The sequence below is a fragment of the Anolis sagrei genome, chromosome 12 (genome assembly GCF_037176765.1).
Source record: "Anolis sagrei isolate rAnoSag1 chromosome 12, rAnoSag1.mat, whole genome shotgun sequence".
NCBI classification, from domain to species: domain Eukaryota; kingdom Metazoa; phylum Chordata; class Lepidosauria; order Squamata; family Dactyloidae; genus Anolis; species Anolis sagrei.
In genome coordinates, this window is record NC_090032.1 from 21,073,213 (window position 1) to 21,092,503 (window position 19,291).

Here is a 19,291-nt window from a genome sequence, read left to right on the forward strand (position 1 = left end):
GTAGTAGTAGTAGTAGCAGTAGCAGTAGTATCACATTGTTGGGGATATATTTTCTCTAGCAAAGAGAATGAATTATTATTATTATTGTATGTTATTATTATTATCATCATCATCATGATGTTATTACACTCTCATTCTTCTTGAGGAGATATTATTATTATTAATCTCCTGAATTCTCTTTACTGGAGAAAATATATCCACAACAATGTGAAACAACAACAACTACAACAACCACTACTACTACTACTACTTCCTACTACTACTACTACTACTATTGTTGTTGTTGTTGTTATTATTATCATTCTATGTTATTACACTCTCATTCTTCAGGAGATTAATAATAATAATAATAATAATAATAATACCTTCTCTTTCTTGTGGGGCGTATTATTGTTATTATATGTTGTTATTACACTCTAATTCAGTGTTTCTCAAACTTCCGAATGCCGCGATCCCTGAAAACAGTTCCTCGTGTTGTGGTGACCCCTTAACCATAACACAACTTCTTGCGAAGAAACACAACCCAATGGCTCAAAAGGTTAATAAACAGTTTATTTTGCATTGTACAAGGTCATTTCCCCCATACATTTTGAATTAAAAGTTTTGCTGGTAAAGTGCTGAAATAGAGGGATTTTTTTTTCTCCCCTCCATTTACTGTTTTAGTTTGAAACCGAAATATATGTGTAAATCTTAAAAGAGATCTGATGGATGGGAAGGAATAAAGTAACCGTCGAAGAAAAAAAAATATTTTCCACCACTTTGAAAACTCCTGCCTTATTATACAAAAAAAAATATCACAAAATATACGGAGGAAACTAAGATAAGTGACGTTTGCCGCGATTTCCCATTAGTGTGTTGTCTCTTTCGTCAAACCGTACTGAAATTATTTGAAATTTACAGATTTTCAGTTCCGAAAATTGCATGCAAAATCGGAAAATATTGAATCCGTTTCGAGTTTCTAAATTGAAATTTACAGATTTTCAGTTCCGAAAATCGCATGTAAAATCGGAAAATATTGAGTCTGTTTCGAGTTTCCAAAATCGCATGCATGCAAAATTGGAAAATATTGAGTCAAGTTTCCAAACTGAAATTATTTGAAATTTACAGATTTTCAGTTCTGAAAATTGCATGCAGAATCGGAAAATTTTGAGTCCATTTCAAGTTTCCAAACTGAAATTATTTGCAATTTACAGACTTTCAGTTCCGAAAATCGCATGCAAAATCGGGAAATTTTGAGTCTGTTTCGAGTTTCCAAACTGAAATTATTTGAAATTTAGATTTTCAGTTCCGAAAATCGCATGCAAAATCGGAAAATTGAAACCAAGATAAGTGACATTTTCCACGATTCCCTTTAGTGTTTTGTCTCTTTCGTCAAAACCGTACTGAAATTATTTGAAATATACAGGTTTTCGGTTCCGAAAATCGCATGCAAAATTGGAAAATATTGAATCCGTTTCGAGATTCTAAATTGAAATTTACAGATTTTCAGTTCCGAAAATCGCATGCAAAACTGGAAAATTTTGAGTCCGTTTTGAGTTTCCAAAATTAAAATTATTTGAAATATACAGGTTTTCAGTTCCGAAAATCGCATGCAAAATCGGAAAATTTTGAATCCGTTTCAAGTTTCCAAAATCACATGCAAAATCGGAAAATTTTGAGTCTGCCTCGAGTTTCCAAACTGAAATTATTTGAAATTTACAGATTTTTGGTTCCGAAAATCACATGCAAAATCGGGAAATTTTGAGTCCGTTTCGAGTTTCCAAAATCACATGCAAAATCGGAAAATTTTGAGTCCGTTTCCAGTTTCCAAAATTGAAATTATTTGCAATTTACAGATTTTCAGTTCCGAAAATCGCATGCAAAATCGGAAAATTTTGAGTCCGAGTTTCCAAATTCGACGTATCTCAGTTGCCTCGATATATTTTACAGTGTTTTTCGTCTCTTTTAAAAATATATCCGCTTTTCCCCGTGACGACAACGTCACTCTCCCCTCCGAAAAGCCAAAAAAAAAAAAAAAAAGGACACATTTCCGTCAATCCAGAGATTTCGCAAGATTGGGAAGAGATTAAAAGATAACGTTTCTTTAAAAAGCGTCGGTAAGTAAACATAAAGCTCTCGGCAGACGAAGCGCAAACCCGAACCCGGAAAACGCATCCCTCAGATCTGTACACCCCTTTGTTTATTATTTTTTTCTCTTTCTTTATTGGCACAGCTTTAAAATATCACATAATTCGAGACTTTTCCTCTTCGAAATCTATAGGATTTATATATTTTCCAAAGGATGCCTGAACCAAAAAGCGCCCCTTCGGACAAACCTATTTCCAATTGATATCATTGATCACTGAACTGCTTCAAAACGTAAGAAATCGTAATAATAATTGGCACATCTCACAGTTCGTTCTTCTCGTGACGGCTTTGGTCTTGCATAGCTGGATCTATGTTGAAAACAGTAGTCGACTCTCTTAAAAAACGTCGGATTTCTGGCTGCGAGGCCGATACCGTTTTGCCGAGTATCGCAAGCGAGGAAATGTATATATATATACATACACACAGATGGAAGGAGATGGAAAGAGACGTGTGGTTTTCTATATACACAGAGGCCGTATATGTACACGAGACGCACGCCGGCGCTTCACTCTTTCTTCTTGGCCACCGTCAGCTCCACCGACGGCACCCGGAAGCCGGCTTTCGTCCCGCTGTCGTTGCTCGAGGACGAGGACAGCCGGGACTTCTTGGACGCCAACGACGCCGTCTTCTCGTCGTCGCTCCCGGTGACTTCGTAGGAGCCTTTGGTTTTGGAGCCGATACCGCCGAAGGTGCCGAACTTCAGCTTGGCGCCGTGCTTGCCTTTCTCGACGTCGTGCTCCAAAGTGCCGGTCGGCGTCGAATGCGAGGAGTGGTCGTCGCTGAAAGACGAGGAGCGGTGCCGGGACTTCTTGGTCTTGAAGAAGGAGAATTTCCCTTTGGGCGAGGAGGCGGCCACTTCTCCGCTGACCTCGACGTCGCCCTCTAAGGAGCCCAAGCTCGCCTTCAGCTCTCCTCCGGACACTTCGCCGCCTTTCGCTTTCGGCTTCGAGAACGCAAACTTCGGCATCTTGATTTTGGACTTCTTCAGCTTCAGGTCGGGTTCTTCCAGCTCGACGTTCGCAAGAGCGGTCGCCTGCGGGAACTCGACGTCGACCCCGACTTCCCTCCCGGTCGCCTCCTGACCCGAAACGACAAATTTGGGCATCTTCATCTTCGGGAACGAGACTTTCCCAGACGGGCTTTCCAAATGGCCGTGCATGCCTTTGACGTCCACTCCTCCCTTTGGTCCGGAAACGTGGAGGTCTCCCGTCCCTTGGATGCCGACGTCGAACTCCGGAGATTTGATTTTAGGCCCTTTCAAATTGACGTCGAAATCCGGCCCGGAAACTTTGGGAGTGGAAACGTTGAGGGACGGCCCTCGCAAGCTGACGTCCGGTGCTTCGGCGTCGAACCCCACGCCGGGCATCTTCACCCCCGCCGTGCCCACTTTCACATCGCCTTTCAAACTTGGTCCTTTCAGGTTCAAATCGAAGTCTGGGGCGGAAAGGTTCGGCCCTTGGATGTCGATGCCGGGTCCTTCACCGGAGATGCCAAACTGGGGGATCTTCATGCAAGGAAGTCTGATTCCGGTCCCACTGCCTTCTACATTCACTTGAGGCGCCTCGAACTTCGGGGACGAGACGCCGCCGGAAAAGCCGAGATCTCCCTTCACTTTTGGTCCTTTGAGATTCACATCAAAATCAGGAGCGGAACCCATTTTCACTGCCGGTCCTTTCACATCAAGGTCTGGAGCGCTTAGGCTGACGTCTAGACCTGGGGACTTTGGCAAGTTGAGCTTCCCGTCGAAACCGCCAATGTCGACATCCGGAGCGCTGAAACCGACCTTCGGGCCTTTCACGTCGCCGGAAAGACCAAAGTCTCCTCCTAGTTTTGGTCCTTTCAAGCTTAAGTCGGCTGCGCCTCCAACACTCGGGCCGGAGACGTCGATGTTTGCGGAGGGCGAATGTCCCTGAAGGTTGACGTCAGGCCCTTCCAACTTCACTCCCGGTTTCCCGATTTTCGGCAAGCCGAATTTAGGGAACTTCAGCTTCCCTTCTGGACCGTGCAATTCCGCGTGGGGAAGCTCAACGTCGCCGGTTATCTTTGGTCCTTTCAAGTTGAGATCCATGTCTGGAGCGGAGATATCGACGGAGGGGCCCCTCAGATTGAGGTCCGGAGCGTTGAGTTTGGCGTCGAAGCTGGGCAACTGGACATCGCCTTCCAATTTGGGGCCGGCGAAGTCGACGTTCCCGCCGGAGATGTTCATTTTGGGCTTCTTCAGGTGGACATCGGGACCTCCGATGTTGACGTCGGGGAGGCTGGCGCTTCCGCCGGGAACGGTGACGTCGAGATCTCCTTCCACTTTGGGCAACGAAGCGTCGGCCTTGAAGACGGGGGACTTGATGTCGAACTCGACGTCGGGGAACGAGAGCTTCCCAAAGACGGACTTCCCCTTCGGCGACTTGACGTTCAGGTCTCCTTTCAGGGACGCTTCGGGGATGGAGACGCTTCCTTCCAAATCGGGCGATTTCATACTGGCGTCCACCTCTCCGCTCACGTCGAAGCCGGCCTTCTTGCCTTTGATTTTCGGCCCGCTCATGTGGATCTTGGGCATCTTGAACTTGCTCTTCTTCCCTTTGGCGGAAAGGGCGACGTCGGGCGACTCGAGGTTGAGTTCCCCTTCCGGAAGAGAGACGTCCAAATTGGGAGACTTCACTTCGGCCTTGGGGCTCTTGGCTCCGAACCCAAATTTCGGCATCTTAAATTTCGGGAGTTTGACGCTTCCTTCGGGACCTTCAACGTTCACATCTGGACACTCCAAGTCGATATTCGGACCTTTGACTCCGATCCCTGGGCCTTCGATGTCCATTTCTGGGCCTTTGAGGTTGAGATCCCCCTTCGCTTTGGGTCCTTTCAGATTCAAATCAATGTCTGGCATGGATATCTGAGGGGTCTTGAAATGCATTTCGGGCATTGTGACTTTAGGGCCTTTCAGTTGTCCTTCAACATCCAAACTGGGAGCTTCGACGTCGACTTTGGGGCCAGATAAGTCCAATTCTCCTTTGGGTAGGTTGACATCAACGTCAGGTCCTTCTCCTTTGAATCCAGGCAGGCCAAATTTGGGTAACTTCATCTTGGGTAACTTCATCTTTGGACCATGGAGATCCACGTCTGGAGCGTCGATGTCCAACTTCGGACCTTTGATGTCCATTTCAGGGCCTTTGAAATCTCCTTCAAGTTTCGGGCCAGAAATGTTGACGTCGCCCTTCATCTGTGGTCCTTTCAGGTTGAGATCGACGTCAGGCATGGAGATCTTGGGCGTCTTCATGTGCATTTCGGGCATCTTAAATTTCGGGCCTTTCCATTTTCCATCTGGACCTTCCAACTCAACGTCCGGAACATCTACATCTAGTTTCGGTCCCTTGAGGTCAAAATCGGGACCTTCCAACTTGGGTGCGGACACATCGACATCTCCTTTCACCTTGGGACCTTTCAGGTTCAAGTCAAAGTCTGGCATTGAAATTTTGGGCGTCTTAAAATGCATGTCGGGCATCTTGAACTTCGGCCCTTTCAGTTTTCCTTCAGGACATTCCAAGTCCATGTCCGGGACCGAAACATCCACTTTGGGGCCCTTTATATCAAAGTCTGGACCCTTCAGGTCACCACCAATCTTGGGGGCAGATACATCCAGGTCAACGTCTCCCTTCAGTTTGGGGCCCTTCAAGTTGAAGTCCACGTCTGGCATGGAGATCTTGGGAGCTTTGATGTTCATTTCGGGCATCTTAAACCGAGGACCTTTCAGTTTTCCATCTGGTCCTTCGATATCAATGTCAGGAAGATCTACTTGAGGACCTTTCAGGTCGATATCAGGACCTCTTAGATCCCCTTCCAACTTTGGGACGGAAACATCCACATCGCCTTTCACTTTAGGTCCTTTCAGGTTCAGGTTCATATCTGGCATGGAGATTTTAGGTGTCTTGAAATGCATGTCCGGCATCTTGAATTTAGGGCCTTTCAACTTTGGATCAGGAACTTCAAGATCAACATCGGGAACGTCAACATCTAGCTTCGGCCCTTTGATGTCAAAGTCGGGACCCTTGAAATCACCTTCTAACTTTGGTACGGAAACATCCACATCTCCTTTCAAATTGGGACCCCTCAGGTTCAAGTCAACATCCGGCATAGAGATCTTGGGAGTCTTGAAGTGCATGTCAGGCATCTTGAATTTGGGACCTTTCAGCTTTCCTTCTGGACCTTCAACATCCAAGCTTGGTCCTTCAATATCGACTTTTGGAAGAGAAACATCCAGGTCCGCTTTGGGAAGATTCACGTCCACATCTGGGCCTTCAGCCTTGAAGCCTGGCATCCCAAATTTGGGCATCTTGAACTTGGGCATCTTGAGTTTCCCTTCTGGCCCATGGAGGTCAACATCTGGAGCATCGATATCGAGTTTGGGACCTTTGATGTCAAAATCGGGTCCTTTCAGATCGCCTTCAAGCTTGGGAGCAGAAACATCTAGATCTCCCTTCAGTTTGGGACCTTTGAGGTTGAAGTCCACATCAGGCATGGAGATCTTGGGAGTCTTGAAGTGCATGTCGGGCATCTTGAACTTGGGACCTTTCAGCTTTCCTTCTGGACCCTCAACATCCAAGCTTGGTGCTTCAAGGTCTACTTTAGGAAGAGAAACATCCAGGTCTGCTTTGGGGAGACTCAGGTCCACATCTGGGCCTTCTGCCTTGAAGCCTGGCATCCCAAATTTGGGCATCTTGAACTTGGGCATCTTCAGTTTCCCTTCTGGCCCATGGAGGTCAACATCTGGAGCATCTATATCAAGTTTGGGACCTTTGATGTCAATGTCCGGTCCTTTTAGATCTCCTTCAAGCTTGGGAGCAGAAACATCTAGATCTCCCTTCAGTTTGGGACCTCTGAGGTTGAAGTCCACATCAGGCATGGAAATCTTGGGTGCCTTGAAGTGCATGTCTGGCATCTTAAATTTAGGACCTCTCAACTTTGCATCTGGACCTTCAAGCTCAACATCAGGAACATCTACATCTAGCTTCGGTCCATGGATGTCAATATTGGGACCTTTCAAATCACCTTCTAATGTTGGCACGGAAACATCCACATCTCCTTTCACTTTGGGTCCTTTCAGGTTCAAGTCAAAATCTGGCATGGAGATCTTGGGGGTCTTGAAGTGCATGTCAGGCATCTTGAATTTGGGTCCTTTCAACTTTCCTTCTGGACCCTCAACATCCAAGCTTGGTGCTTCAAGATCGACTTTTGGAAGAGAAACGTCCAGGTCCGCTTTGGGGAGACTCAGGTCTACATCTGGGCCTTCTGCCTTGAAGCCTGGCATCCCAAATTTGGGCATCTTGAACTTGGGCATCTTGAGTTTTCCTTCTGGCCCATGGAGGTCAACATCTGGAGCATCGATATCGAGTTTGGGACCTTTGATGTCAAAATCTGGTCCTTTTAGATCTCCTTCTAACTTTGGAGCAGACACATCTAGATCACCCTTCAGTTTGGGACCTCTGAGGTTGAAGTCCACATCAGGCATGGAGATCTTTGGGGCCTTAATGTTCAGTTCAGGCATTTTGAATTTAGGGCCTCTCAACTTTGCATCTGGACCTTCAAGGTCAACATCGGGAACATCTACATCTAGCTTAGGTCCTTTGATGTCAAAATCAGGACCTTTCAAATCACCTTCCAACTTTGGCACAGAAACATCCACATCTCCTTTCACTTTGGGACCCTTCAGGTTCAAGTCAAAGTCCGGCATGGAGATTTTGGGGGTCTTGAAGTGCATGTCGGGCATCTTGAACTTGGGACCCTTCCACTTTCCATCAGGACCTTCAATCTCTACATCAGGTGCGTCAATGTCCAGTTTAGGACCCTTGATATCAAAATCTGGGCCTTTGAGGTCACCTTCCAGCTTTGGAACTGAAACGTCAACATCTCCCTTTAGTTTGGGGCCTTTCAGATTCAAATCAATGTCAGGCATGGAGATTTTAGGTGTCTTGAAGTGCATGTCGGGCATCTTGAACTTAGGTCCTTTCAGCTTTCCTTCTGGACCCTCAACATCCAAGCTTGGTCCTTCAAGGTCTACTTTTGGAAGGGAAACGTCAAGGTCTGCTTTGGGGAGACTCATGTCCACATCTGGGCCTTCTGCCTTGAAACTCGGCATTCCAAATTTGGGCATCTTGAACTTGGGCATCTTGAGTTTCCCTTCTGGCCCATGGAGGTCAACATCTGGAGCATCAATATCGAGTTTGGGACCTTTGATGTCAATGTCTGGTCCTTTCAGATCTCCTTCTAACTTTGGAGCAGACACATCTAGCTCTCCCTTCAGTTTGGGACCTTTGAGGTTGAAGTCTACATCAGGCATGGAGATCTTTGGGGCCTTAATGTTCAGTTCAGGCATCTTAAATTTAGGGCCTCTCAACTTTCCTTCTGGACCTTCAAGCTCAACATCGGGAACATCTACATCTAGCTTCGGTCCATGTATGTCAATACTGGGACCTTTCAGGTCACCTTCCAACGTTGGCACGGAAACATCCACATCTCCTTTCACTTTGGGACCCTTGAGGTTCAAGTCAATGTCTGGCATGGAGATCTTGGGGGTCTTGAAGTGCATGTCAGGCATCTTGAACTTGGGGCCCTTCCACTTTCCATCGGGACCTTCAATCTCAACATCAGGGGCATCAATGTCCAGTTTAGGACCCTTGATATCAAAATCTGGGCCTTTGAGGTCACCTTCCAGCTTTGGAACCGAAAGGTCAACATCTCCTTTTAGTTTGGGGCCTTTTAGGTTGAAGTCAACATCTGGCATGGAGATTTTGGGGGTCTTGAAGTGCATATCAGGCATCTTGAACTTAGGTCCTTTCAGTTTTCCTTCTGGGCCTTCAATGTCAACATCAGGAAGGTTTACATCTAGCTGTGGACCCTTGAGGTCGAGATCTGGGCCCTTCAGATCTCCTTCCAACTTTGGAACAGAAACATCAACATCTCCCTTCAACTTAGGACCTTTCAAGTTCAAGTCTATGTCTGGCATGGAGATCTTGGGCATCCCGAAGTGCATGTCTGGCATTTTGAACTTGGGGCCTTTGATTTTGCCCTCGGGGCCTTCGATGTCCAAGTCTGGGGCTTCAATGTCTACTTTGGGACATGTGACGTCAAGGTCTGCTTTGGGAAGGTTGACGTCCACCTCGGGCCCTTTCATCCCAAACTTGGGCATCTTGAACTTGGGCATCTTCAGCTTCGCCTCCGGTCCATGCAAGTCAACATCTGGTGCCGCGATGTCCAACTTGGGGCCTTTTATATCGATGTCGGGACCTTTCAGATCTCCTTCCAGGCTTGGAGAAGAGACATCTAGGTCTCCTTTCAGTTTAGGTGCTTTCAAATTCAACTCCACGTCCGGCATTGAGACTTTGGGCGAGGAAATATTCAAGGATGGCATCTTAAACTTAGAACCTTTCACTTTGCCTTGGAGGTCAACATCTGGGCCTTGGACGTCAACTTTGGGGCCGGAAACGTCAATGTCTGGCTTCTTCAACTTGACGTCAACCTCAGGGCTATGGACCTTTGGGCCAGAAAAATTGAATTTGGGAAGCTTGAACCTCGATTTCTTTGGCTTTGCTTCAATGTCTATTTTTGGTGCCTCCAAGTCAATGTCTGGCCCTTTGAGCTCCACGTTGGGTCCTTTGATGTCCCCTTCGAGATCTCCCTTTATTTTGGGGCCTCTCAGGTTCAGGTCAATGTCTGGCATTGAGATCTTGGGGACATTGAAATGCATGTCGGGCTTCTTAAACTTAGGACCTTTCAATTTCCCTTCTGGGCCTTCAATGTCCAAATCTGGTGTTTCAATGTCCAGTTTCGGGGCAGAGATGTCCACTTCTCCTTTGGGCAAGTTCACATCCACTGAAGGACCTTCTCCTTTGAAGCCTGGCATCCCAAACTTGGGCATCTTGAACTTGGGCATCTTGAGTTTTCCTTCTGGTCCATGGAGGTCAACATCTGGAGCATCAATGTCTAACTTGGGACCTTTGATGTCAAATTCTGGTCCTTTCAGATCTCCTTCAAGCTTTGGAGCAGAAACATCGAGATCTCCCTTCAGTTTGGGACCTTTGAGGTTGAAGTCCACATCAGGCATGGAGATCTTGGGTGCCTTGATGTTCATCTCGGGCATCTTGAACTTGGGGCCTTTGATTTTGCCTTCTGGGCCTTCAATGTCGAATTCGGGGCCTTCAAGGTCCACCTTTGGAGCAGACACGTCAATATCTCCTTTCGGGAGATTGACATCTATCTCAGGACCTTCCCCTTTGAAGCCAGGCATCCCAAACTTGGGCATCTTGAACTTGGGCATCTTCAGTTTTCCTTCTGGCCCATGGAGGTCAACATCTGGTGCATCGATATCGAGTTTGGGACCTTTGATGTCAATGTTGGGGCCTTCTACTTTCGGCAGGGAAACATCAACATCTCCTTTCCAGTTGGGACCTTTGAGGTTGAAGTCCACATCAGGCATGGAGATCTTGGGAGCTTTGATATTCATTTCGGGCATCTTGAATTTGGGGCCTCTCAACTTTCCTTCTGGACCTTCAAGCTCAACATCGGGAACATCTACATCCAGCTTCGGTCCTTTGATGTCAAAATCTGGACCTTTGAAATCACCTTCTAAGGTTGGCACGGAAACATCCACATCTCCTTTCACTTTGGGACCCTTCAGGTTCAAGTCAAAGTCCGGCATGGAGATCTTGGGGGTCTTGAAATGCATGTCGGGCATCTTGAACTTGGGACCCTTCCACTTTCCATCAGGACCTTCAATCTCTACGTCGGGTGCATCAATGTCCAGTTTAGGACCCTTGATATCAAAATCTGGGCCTTTGAGGTCACCTTCCAGCTTTGGAACCGAAACGTCAACATCTCCCTTTAGTTTGGGGCCTTTCAGATTCAAATCAATGTCAGGCATCGAAATTTTGGGGGTCTTGAAGTGCATGTCGGGCATCTTGAACTTCGGGCCTTTCAGTTTTCCTTCTGGACCCTCAACATCCAAGCTTGGTCCTTCAAGGTCTACTTTTGGAAGGGAAACGTCAAGGTCTGCCTTGGGGAGACTCACATCCACATCTGGGCCTTCCGCCTTGAAACTCGGCATTCCAAATTTGGGCATCTTGAACTTGGGCATCTTGAGTTTTCCTTCTGGCCCATGAAGGTCAACATCTGGAGCATCAATATCGAGTTTGGGACCTTTGATGTCAATATCTGGTCCTTTCAGATCTCCTTCTAACTTTGGAGCAGACACATCTAGATCACCCTTCAGTTTGGGACCTCTGAGGTTGAAGTCTACATCAGGCATGGAGATCTTTGGGGCCTTAATGTTCAGTTCAGGCATCTTAAATTTAGGGCCTCTCAACTTTGCATCTGGACCTTCAAGCTCAACATCGGGAACATCTACATCTAGCTTCGGTCCTTTGATGTCAAAATCAGGACCTTTCAAATCACCTTCCAACTTCGGCACGGAAACATCCACATCTCCTTTGACTTTGGGTCCTTTCAGGTTCAAGTCGAAGTCCGGCATGGAGATCTTGGGGGTCTTGAAGTGCATGTCGGGCATCTTGAACTTCGGGCCTTTCAGCTTTCCTTCAGGTCCTTCCAAATCGATGTCGGGAACGTCAACATCCAGTTTGGGACCTTTAATGTCAAAATCAGGTCCTTTTAGATCTCCTTCCACCTTTGGAACTGAGATATCAACATCTCCTTTCAACTTGGGGCCTTTCAGATTCAAATCGATGTCTGGCATGGAGATTTTGGGAGTCTTGAAGTGCATGTCAGGCATCTTGAACTTAGGTCCTTTCAGCTTTCCTTCTGGACCTTCAACATCCAAGCTTGGTGCTTCAAGGTCTACTTTTGGAAGGGAAACGTCAACGTCTGCTTTGGGGAGACTCAGATCTACATCTGGGCCTTCTCCCTTAAAGCTGGGCATTCCAAATTTGGGCATCTTGAACTTGGGCATCTTGAGTTTTCCTTCTGGCCCATGAAGGTCAACATCTGGAGCATCGATATCGAGTTTGGGACCTTTGATGTCAAATTCCGGTCCTTTCAAATCTCCTTCAAGCTTAGGAGCAGAAACATCTAGATCTCCCTTCATTTTGGGACCTCTGAGGTTGAAGTCCACGTCAGGCATGGAAATCTTGGGTGCTTTGAAGTGCATGTCTGGCATCTTGAATTTGGGACCTCTCAACTTTCCTTCTGGGCCTTCAAGCTCAACATCAGGAACATCTACATCTAGCTTTGGTCCTTGGATGTCAATATTGGGACCTTTCAGATCACCTTCCAATTTTGGCACGGAAACATCCACATCTCCTTTCACTTTGGGACCCTTCAGGTTCAAGTCAAAGTCCGGCATGGAGATATTGGGGGTCTTGAAGTGCATGTCGGGCATCTTGAACTTGGGACCCTTCCACTTTCCATCGGGACCTTCAATCTCAACATCAGGGGCGTCAATGTCCAGTTTAGGACCCTTGATATCAAAATCTGGGCCTTTGAGGTCACCTTCCAGCTTTGGAACCGAGACGTCAACATCTCCCTTTAGTTTGGGACCTCTCAGATTCAGATCAATGTCAGGCATGGAGATTTTGGGGGTCTTGAAGTGCATGTCGGGCATCTTGAACTTGGGACCTTTGACTTTTCCTTCTGGTATTTCTACATCTAAACTCGGTGCCTCAACGTCAACTTTTGGAAGGGAAACATCCAGGTCCGCTTTGGGGAGACTCACATCCACATCTGGGCCTTCTGCCTTGAAGCCTGGCATCCCAAATTTGGGCATCCTGAACTTGGGCATCTTGAGCTTCCCTTCTGGCCCATGAAGGTCAACATCTGGAGCATCAATATCTAGCTTAGGACCTTTGATGTCTACGTCTGGTCCTTCTAGCTTAGGGGCAGAAACATCGACATCACCTTTGATTTTGGGACCTCTCAGGTTGAAGTCAACATCTGGCATGGAGATTTTTGGAGCTTTGATGTTCATTTCAGGCATCTTAAACTTTGGAGTCTTCCACTTTCCTTCAGGGCCTTCAATGTCAACATCAGGCGCATCAATGTCCAGTTTAGGGCCTTTGATATCAATGTTTGGGCCTTTGAGGTCACCTTCAAGCTTTGGAACAGAGACATCCACATCTCCTTTCAACTTAGGACCTCTCAGGTTGAAGTCAACATCTGGCATGGAGATTTTTGGAGCTTTGATGTTCATTTCAGGCATCTTGAACTTTGGAGTCTTCCACTTTCCTTCAGGGCCTTCTATGTCAACATCAGGTGCATCAATGTCCAGTTTAGGACCTTTTATATCAATATTTGGGCCTTTGAGGTCACCTTCAAGCTTTGGAACAGAGACATCCACATCTCCTTTCAATTTAGGACCTTTCAGGTTGAAGTCAACATCTGGCATGGAGATTTTGGGAGCCTTGATGTGCATCTCCGGCATCTTAAACCTGGGTCCTTTCACTTTCCCTTCGGGGCCTTCAATGTCCAAACTTGGTCCTTCAAAGTCTCCTTTTGGAAGAGAGACGTCGAGGTCTCCTTTGGGGAGGTTGACGTCCACATCTGGACCTTCTGCTCTGAACCCAGGCATTCCAAACTTGGGCATCTTGAACTTGGGCATCTTGAGTTTACCTTCGGGGCCATGAAGCTCTACATCAGGGGCATCAATGTCCAGTTTGGGCCCTTTGATGTCCACATCTGGACCTTCTACTTTCGGAAGGGAGACATCGACGTCGCCTTTCCACTTGGGACCTTTCAGGTCGATGTCTGGCATGGAGATATGGGGCATCTTGAACTTGGGTCCTTTCACTTTGCCTTCAGGGCCTTCCAAGCTAACATCAGGGGCTTTAAGGTCCACTTTGGGACCTTTGAGGTCAGCTTCGATATTCGGAACAGTGACGTCCATCTCTCCTCTCGATCCTGGGCCTTTCAGGTGCAGGTCAACGTCAGGCATGGAGATCTTTGGAGCTTTGATGTTCAGTTTTGGCATTTTGAATCTGGAACCTTTAAGTTTCCCTTCGGGGCCCTCAATGTCGATGTCTGGAGCTTCTAAGTCCATCTTTGGACCAGCAAGGTCAAGGTCTCCTTTCGGCAGGTTCACATCTACATCCGGGCCTTCAAGTTTGGGTCCGGAGACGCTAAAGTGTGGCATCTTCAACTTGGGCATCTTCAGCCCAAGATCCACATCAGGAGCACTGAAGTCAACTGAAGGTCCCTTGATGTCAATATTGGGGCCCTTCAGGTCTCCTTCCAATTTGGGGACGGACACGTCAACATCTCCCTTGAGTTTGGGTCCCTTCAGGTTCAAGTCTATGTCTGGCATGGAGATTTTGGGCGTCTTGAAATGCATCTCTGGCATTTTAAACTTGGGGCCTTTGAGTTTTCCTTCTGGACCTTCAAGGTCTACACTTGGCATGTCAAGGTCCAGCTCTCCTTTTGGGAGGCTCACGTCAACATCAGGACCTTCAGCTTTGAAGCCAGGCATTCCAAACTTGGGCATCTTCATTTTGGGCATCTTCAGTTTGGCGTCTGGGCCTTCGAGGTCAACGTCTGGGACATCGACGTCAAGTTTGGGACCCTTGACGTCAATGCTGGGTCCTTTCAATTCGCCCTCGAGCTTTGGAACCGTGACGTCCATTTCGCCCTTCATTTTGGGGACCTTCAAGTCCAGGTCTACATCTGGCATGGAGAGCTTAGGAGCCTTGATATTCAGTTTGGGCATCTTGAACTTGGGGCCTTTGATTTTGCCTTCAGGACCTTCCATTTCCACCTCAGGGACATCGACATCCAGTTGAGGACCCTCAACGTCAACAGAAGGTCCTTTGAAGTCCCCTTCCATCTTTGGCCCAGAAATATCCACGTCTCCTTTCCATTTCGGCCCTTTCAGGTTGAAGTCGACGTCCGGCATGGAGATTTTGGGAGCCTTGATGTGCATCTCGGGCATCCTAAACTTGGGTCCCTTCAGCTTCCCTTCAGGGCCTTCGATGTCCAAACTTGGCCCTTCAACGTCTACCTTGGGAAGAGAAACATCCACATCGGGTCTTTGGAGGTTGACATCGACCTCGGGACCTTCTCCCTTGAAGCCGGGCATTCCAAACTTGGGCATCTTGAATTTGGGCATTTTCAGTTTTCCTTCTGGGCCGTGAAGATCAACGTCGGGTATGTCAACATCTAGTTTGGGCCCTTTGATATCAACTTGGGGGCCTTTCAGGTCACCTTCCAGTTTGGGAACAGAAACATCCACCTCTCCTTTGACTTTGGGCCTTTTCAGATTCAGATCAATGTCTGGCATGGATATTTTCGGAGTCTTCATATGCATCTCTGGCATTTTGAATTTGGGACCTTTAATGTTGACATCAGGACCTTCCATTTCCAGCTGTGGAGCATCAACGTCTACTCTGGGACCTGAAATATCAATCCCACCTTTTGGAAGGCTGAGATCCACATCCGGTGTTTCTCCTTTGAAGCCAAATGTGGGCATCTTCATCTTGGGCATCTTCAGTTTTCCTTCAGGACCATGAAGTTCAACATCTGGCACGTCGACGTCCAGTTGCGGTCCTTCAAGATCAAGTCTAGGACCTTTCAAGCCACCTTCGACTTTGGGCACGGAAACATCGAAGCCTCCTTTCGCTCTAGGACCTTTCAGGTTCAAGTCAATGTCTGGCATGGAAATCTTGGGCATTTCGGGCATCTTGAACCGGTGGCCTTTGATCTTGCCTTCTGGTCCTTCAAAACCCAACTCGGGTCCTTCAAGGTCAACTCTGGGAGTAGAAATATCAAGGCCGCCTTTCGGGAGACTGATGTCCACATCAGGGACTTCGCCTTTGATGCCGAATTTGGGCATCTTCATCTTGGGCATCTTGATTTCGGGTCCGTGGAACTCAACATTGGGGGCAGCAAAGTCCACTTGGGGGCCCTTGAGGTCAACGGAGGGGCCCTTGAGTCCTCCTCCCACTTTTGGAAGGGAAACGTCCACATCTCCTTTGAGATTAGGGCCTTGCAAGTTCAGGTCAATGTCTGGTATGGTAATGTGAGGGGTCTTGACGTGCATTTCGGGCATCGTGACTTGGGGGCCTTTGAGATGTCCTGCTGGCCCTTTGATACCAAAAGCAGGAGCTTCAACGTCAACTTTGGGGCCAGAAATGTCGACGCTGCCTTTTGGAAGAGTCACGTCAACATCGGGGACTTCACCTTTGATGCCAAATTTGGGCAACTTCATTTTGGGCATCTTGAGCTCAGGTCCATGAAGGCCTACATCTGGTGCGCCAACATCTAGCTTGGGGCCCTTGATGTCTATGGCGGGGCCCTCGAGTCCTCCTTTTGGAATAGAAACATCCACATCCCCTTTGATTTTAGGGCCCTTCAAGTTGAGGTCGATGTCTGGGATTGAGATTTGTGGCATCTTGACATGAGGACCTTTCAGTTGTCCACTTGGACCTTTGACGCCAATATTGGGTGCGTCTACGTCCAGTTGAGGGCCTTTAATACCGACATGGGGCCCCTTGAGCCCACCTTCTAGCTTTGGCACAGAAAAATCCACATCGCCCTTGAACTTCGGCCCTTTCAGACCAAAGTCCACATCTGGGGCTGAGATTTTGGGCCCTTCAAGGTCCAATCCAGGTCCTTCAACGGCTACTTTTGGACTTGAGATATCAACACTGCCTTTTGGAAGACCAACCTCGACATCAGGAGCCTCTGCTTTGAAGCCCGGCATGCCGAATTTGGGCATTTTCAGTTTGGGCATCTTGAAGTCAGGTCCGTGGAACTCAACGTTGGGTGCTCCGAGGTCCACTTGGGGGCCCTTGAGGTCAACAGCGGGGCCCTTGAGGCCTCCTTCAAACTTTGGAAGGGAAACATCCACATCTCCTTTGAGATTAGGGCCTTGCAAGTTCAGGTCAATGTCTGGTATGGTAATGTGAGGGGTCTTGACGTGCATTTCGGGCATCGTGACTTGAGGACCTCTGAGGTGTCCTGCTGGCCCTTTGATACCAAAAGAAGGAGCTTCAACGTCAACTCTGGGGCCGGAAATGTCGACGCTACCTTTCGGAAGACTCACATCAACATCGGGGACTTCCCCTTTGATGCCGAATTTGGGCAGTTTCATTTTGGGCATCTTGAGCTCAGGCCCTTGAAGATCTGGTGCTCCAAAGTCTACGTTGGGGCCCTTGATGTCAACAACTGGGCCCTTGACTCCTCCTTCCACTTTGGGGACGGAAACACCCCAATCCCCTTTGACTTTAGGAGCCTTCACGTCGAGGTCGATGTCTGGGATTGTGATTTGTGGGGTCTTGACGTGAAGACCTTTCAGTTGTCCACTTGGACCTTTGATGCCAACGTCAGGTGTGGTTATATCTAACTGTGGACCTTTAACACCAACTTGAGGGCCCTTGAGTCCACCTTCTAGCCTTGGCACGGAAATATCCACGTCACCCTTCAGCGATGGTGCTTTCAAGTCCACATCTGGCACGGCGACTTTTATGGGAGATGTTTCCAAGGATGGCATGGAGACTTCTGGACCTCTGAAGCCCATCTTGGGACCTTTAATGCCCACATCGGGTCCTTTCACGGCTCCTTTAGGGCCCTTGAGGTTCAAGTCAACGTCCGACATCGAGATGCCAGGGATCTGACTGACCACTTCGGGATGGCCAAATTGGGGTCCTTTGACATGGGCCTCAAAAGCCACATCTGGGGCTCGGGTGTCCATCCGTGGTCCCGAGATCTCAATCCCGCCTTTTGGAGCACTCACATCCATGGCGGGACCTGACGCAGAAAACTTTGGAAGCTTCATGTGGGGCAATTTGATTTTCCCCTCTCCTACATCTGGCTCCCCAAAACCCACTTTGGGCCCTTTGAGGTCCACCTTGGGACCTTCCAACGTTGGGGAGGTCACCTTCACACCACCTTCCAGGTGGACGTCTCCAGGACCTTCCAATGTGTATTTGGGGCCTTTGAAGGATCCTTCGGGACCTTTGACCATCACAGAGGGTTGAGGAACCTCAACATCCGAAAGTGAGGACCCGATCCCAAACTTGGGCATCTTCATGGCAGGAAACGAGAGGCCTCCTGGACTGTCTGGAGCTTTCATTCCACTGATTTGTATTTGGGGACCTGAGATGCCAACTGAAGGACCCTTGAGGTGCGTTGGAGACAAACCCGCCTCCCACCCACCTTGGACTTTGGGTCCGGCAAGCTCTACATGGGGCAGGTTACCTCCTTGAACCCCTGCTTTCAAGTCTATATCAGATACGCCACTCATCTTGCCATTGATTTCTGGACTTGTGATGGTCAGGCCAGGTTTGAGGTCAACCCCAGAGATTTGAGGCCCTGACATCTGGACCTTCTGCTGTTCCATGTGGACATCGGGAACGCCAAACTCCAACCTCCGAGAGGGCGATTCGGCGCTTGGTCCACCAAACGTGACCTCCGAGGGTCTTCCTTGGACGGTTCGGCCGGACAAATCGACCTGTGGGATCTTTATGGTGGTTGTCGTCGTCGTCATCGTCGTTTTCCCTGACTCGGTTTCAAACTCGGCTTTGGAGACGTGAGTGAGTTCGTGTTTCGGGACCTTGATCTTAAACTCTGGGCTGGTGATGTCGAGGTCTCTGGCGCCTTCGCGGCCACCGACGTCAACAGTATATGCCGTGACGCGCTTGGTGACGGTGATGGTTCGGCTCTGGGTGCCCCCCGCCGCCTCCGCTTCCACGCCGTCCTCCGACTTGAGCCGGGGCTTAATCTTAGTCGTGTAAATCCGCCGGTACTCTTCGTCATCTCCGCTCTGGAAGACACACAGAGAGAAAAACATAATAATAATAATAATAATAATAATAAGTGTCTTGATGTCATCAGGGTTTGTGAAAATATTGTAAACAATAATAATAATAATAATAATAATAATAATACGTCTTGATGTCGTCGGGGTTTGTGAAAATATTATAAACATAATAATAATAATAATAATAATAATAATAAAAAGTCTTGATGTCATTGGGGTTTGTGAAAATATTATAAACATAATAATAATAATAATAATAATAATAGTCTGGATGTCATCGGGGTTTGTGAAAATATAAACATAATAATAATAATAATAATAAAAAAATGTCTGGATGTCATCGGGGTTTGTGAATACATTATAAACATAATAATAATAATAATAATTATTATTATTATTATTAATAATAATAATAATAATAAA

The 19,291-nt window shown here is 47.6% G+C and overlaps 1 protein-coding gene across 2 annotated transcripts in view; it reads right to left on the reverse strand.

Annotated features, from left to right (window-relative positions):
- Window positions 1–531: 531 nt before the first annotated feature.
- AHNAK (AHNAK nucleoprotein) overlaps window positions 532–19,291 on the reverse strand; it is a 71,175-nt gene continuing 52,415 nt past the window's right edge. For both annotated transcript variants that reach the window (XM_067472560.1, XM_067472561.1), the window contains one exon: window positions 532–18,871. In XM_067472560.1, the coding sequence (XP_067328661.1) occupies window positions 2,633–18,871 (16,239 nt within the window). In that variant the 3' untranslated portion in view covers window positions 532–2,632. The remainder of the gene's footprint in view (window positions 18,872–19,291) is intronic.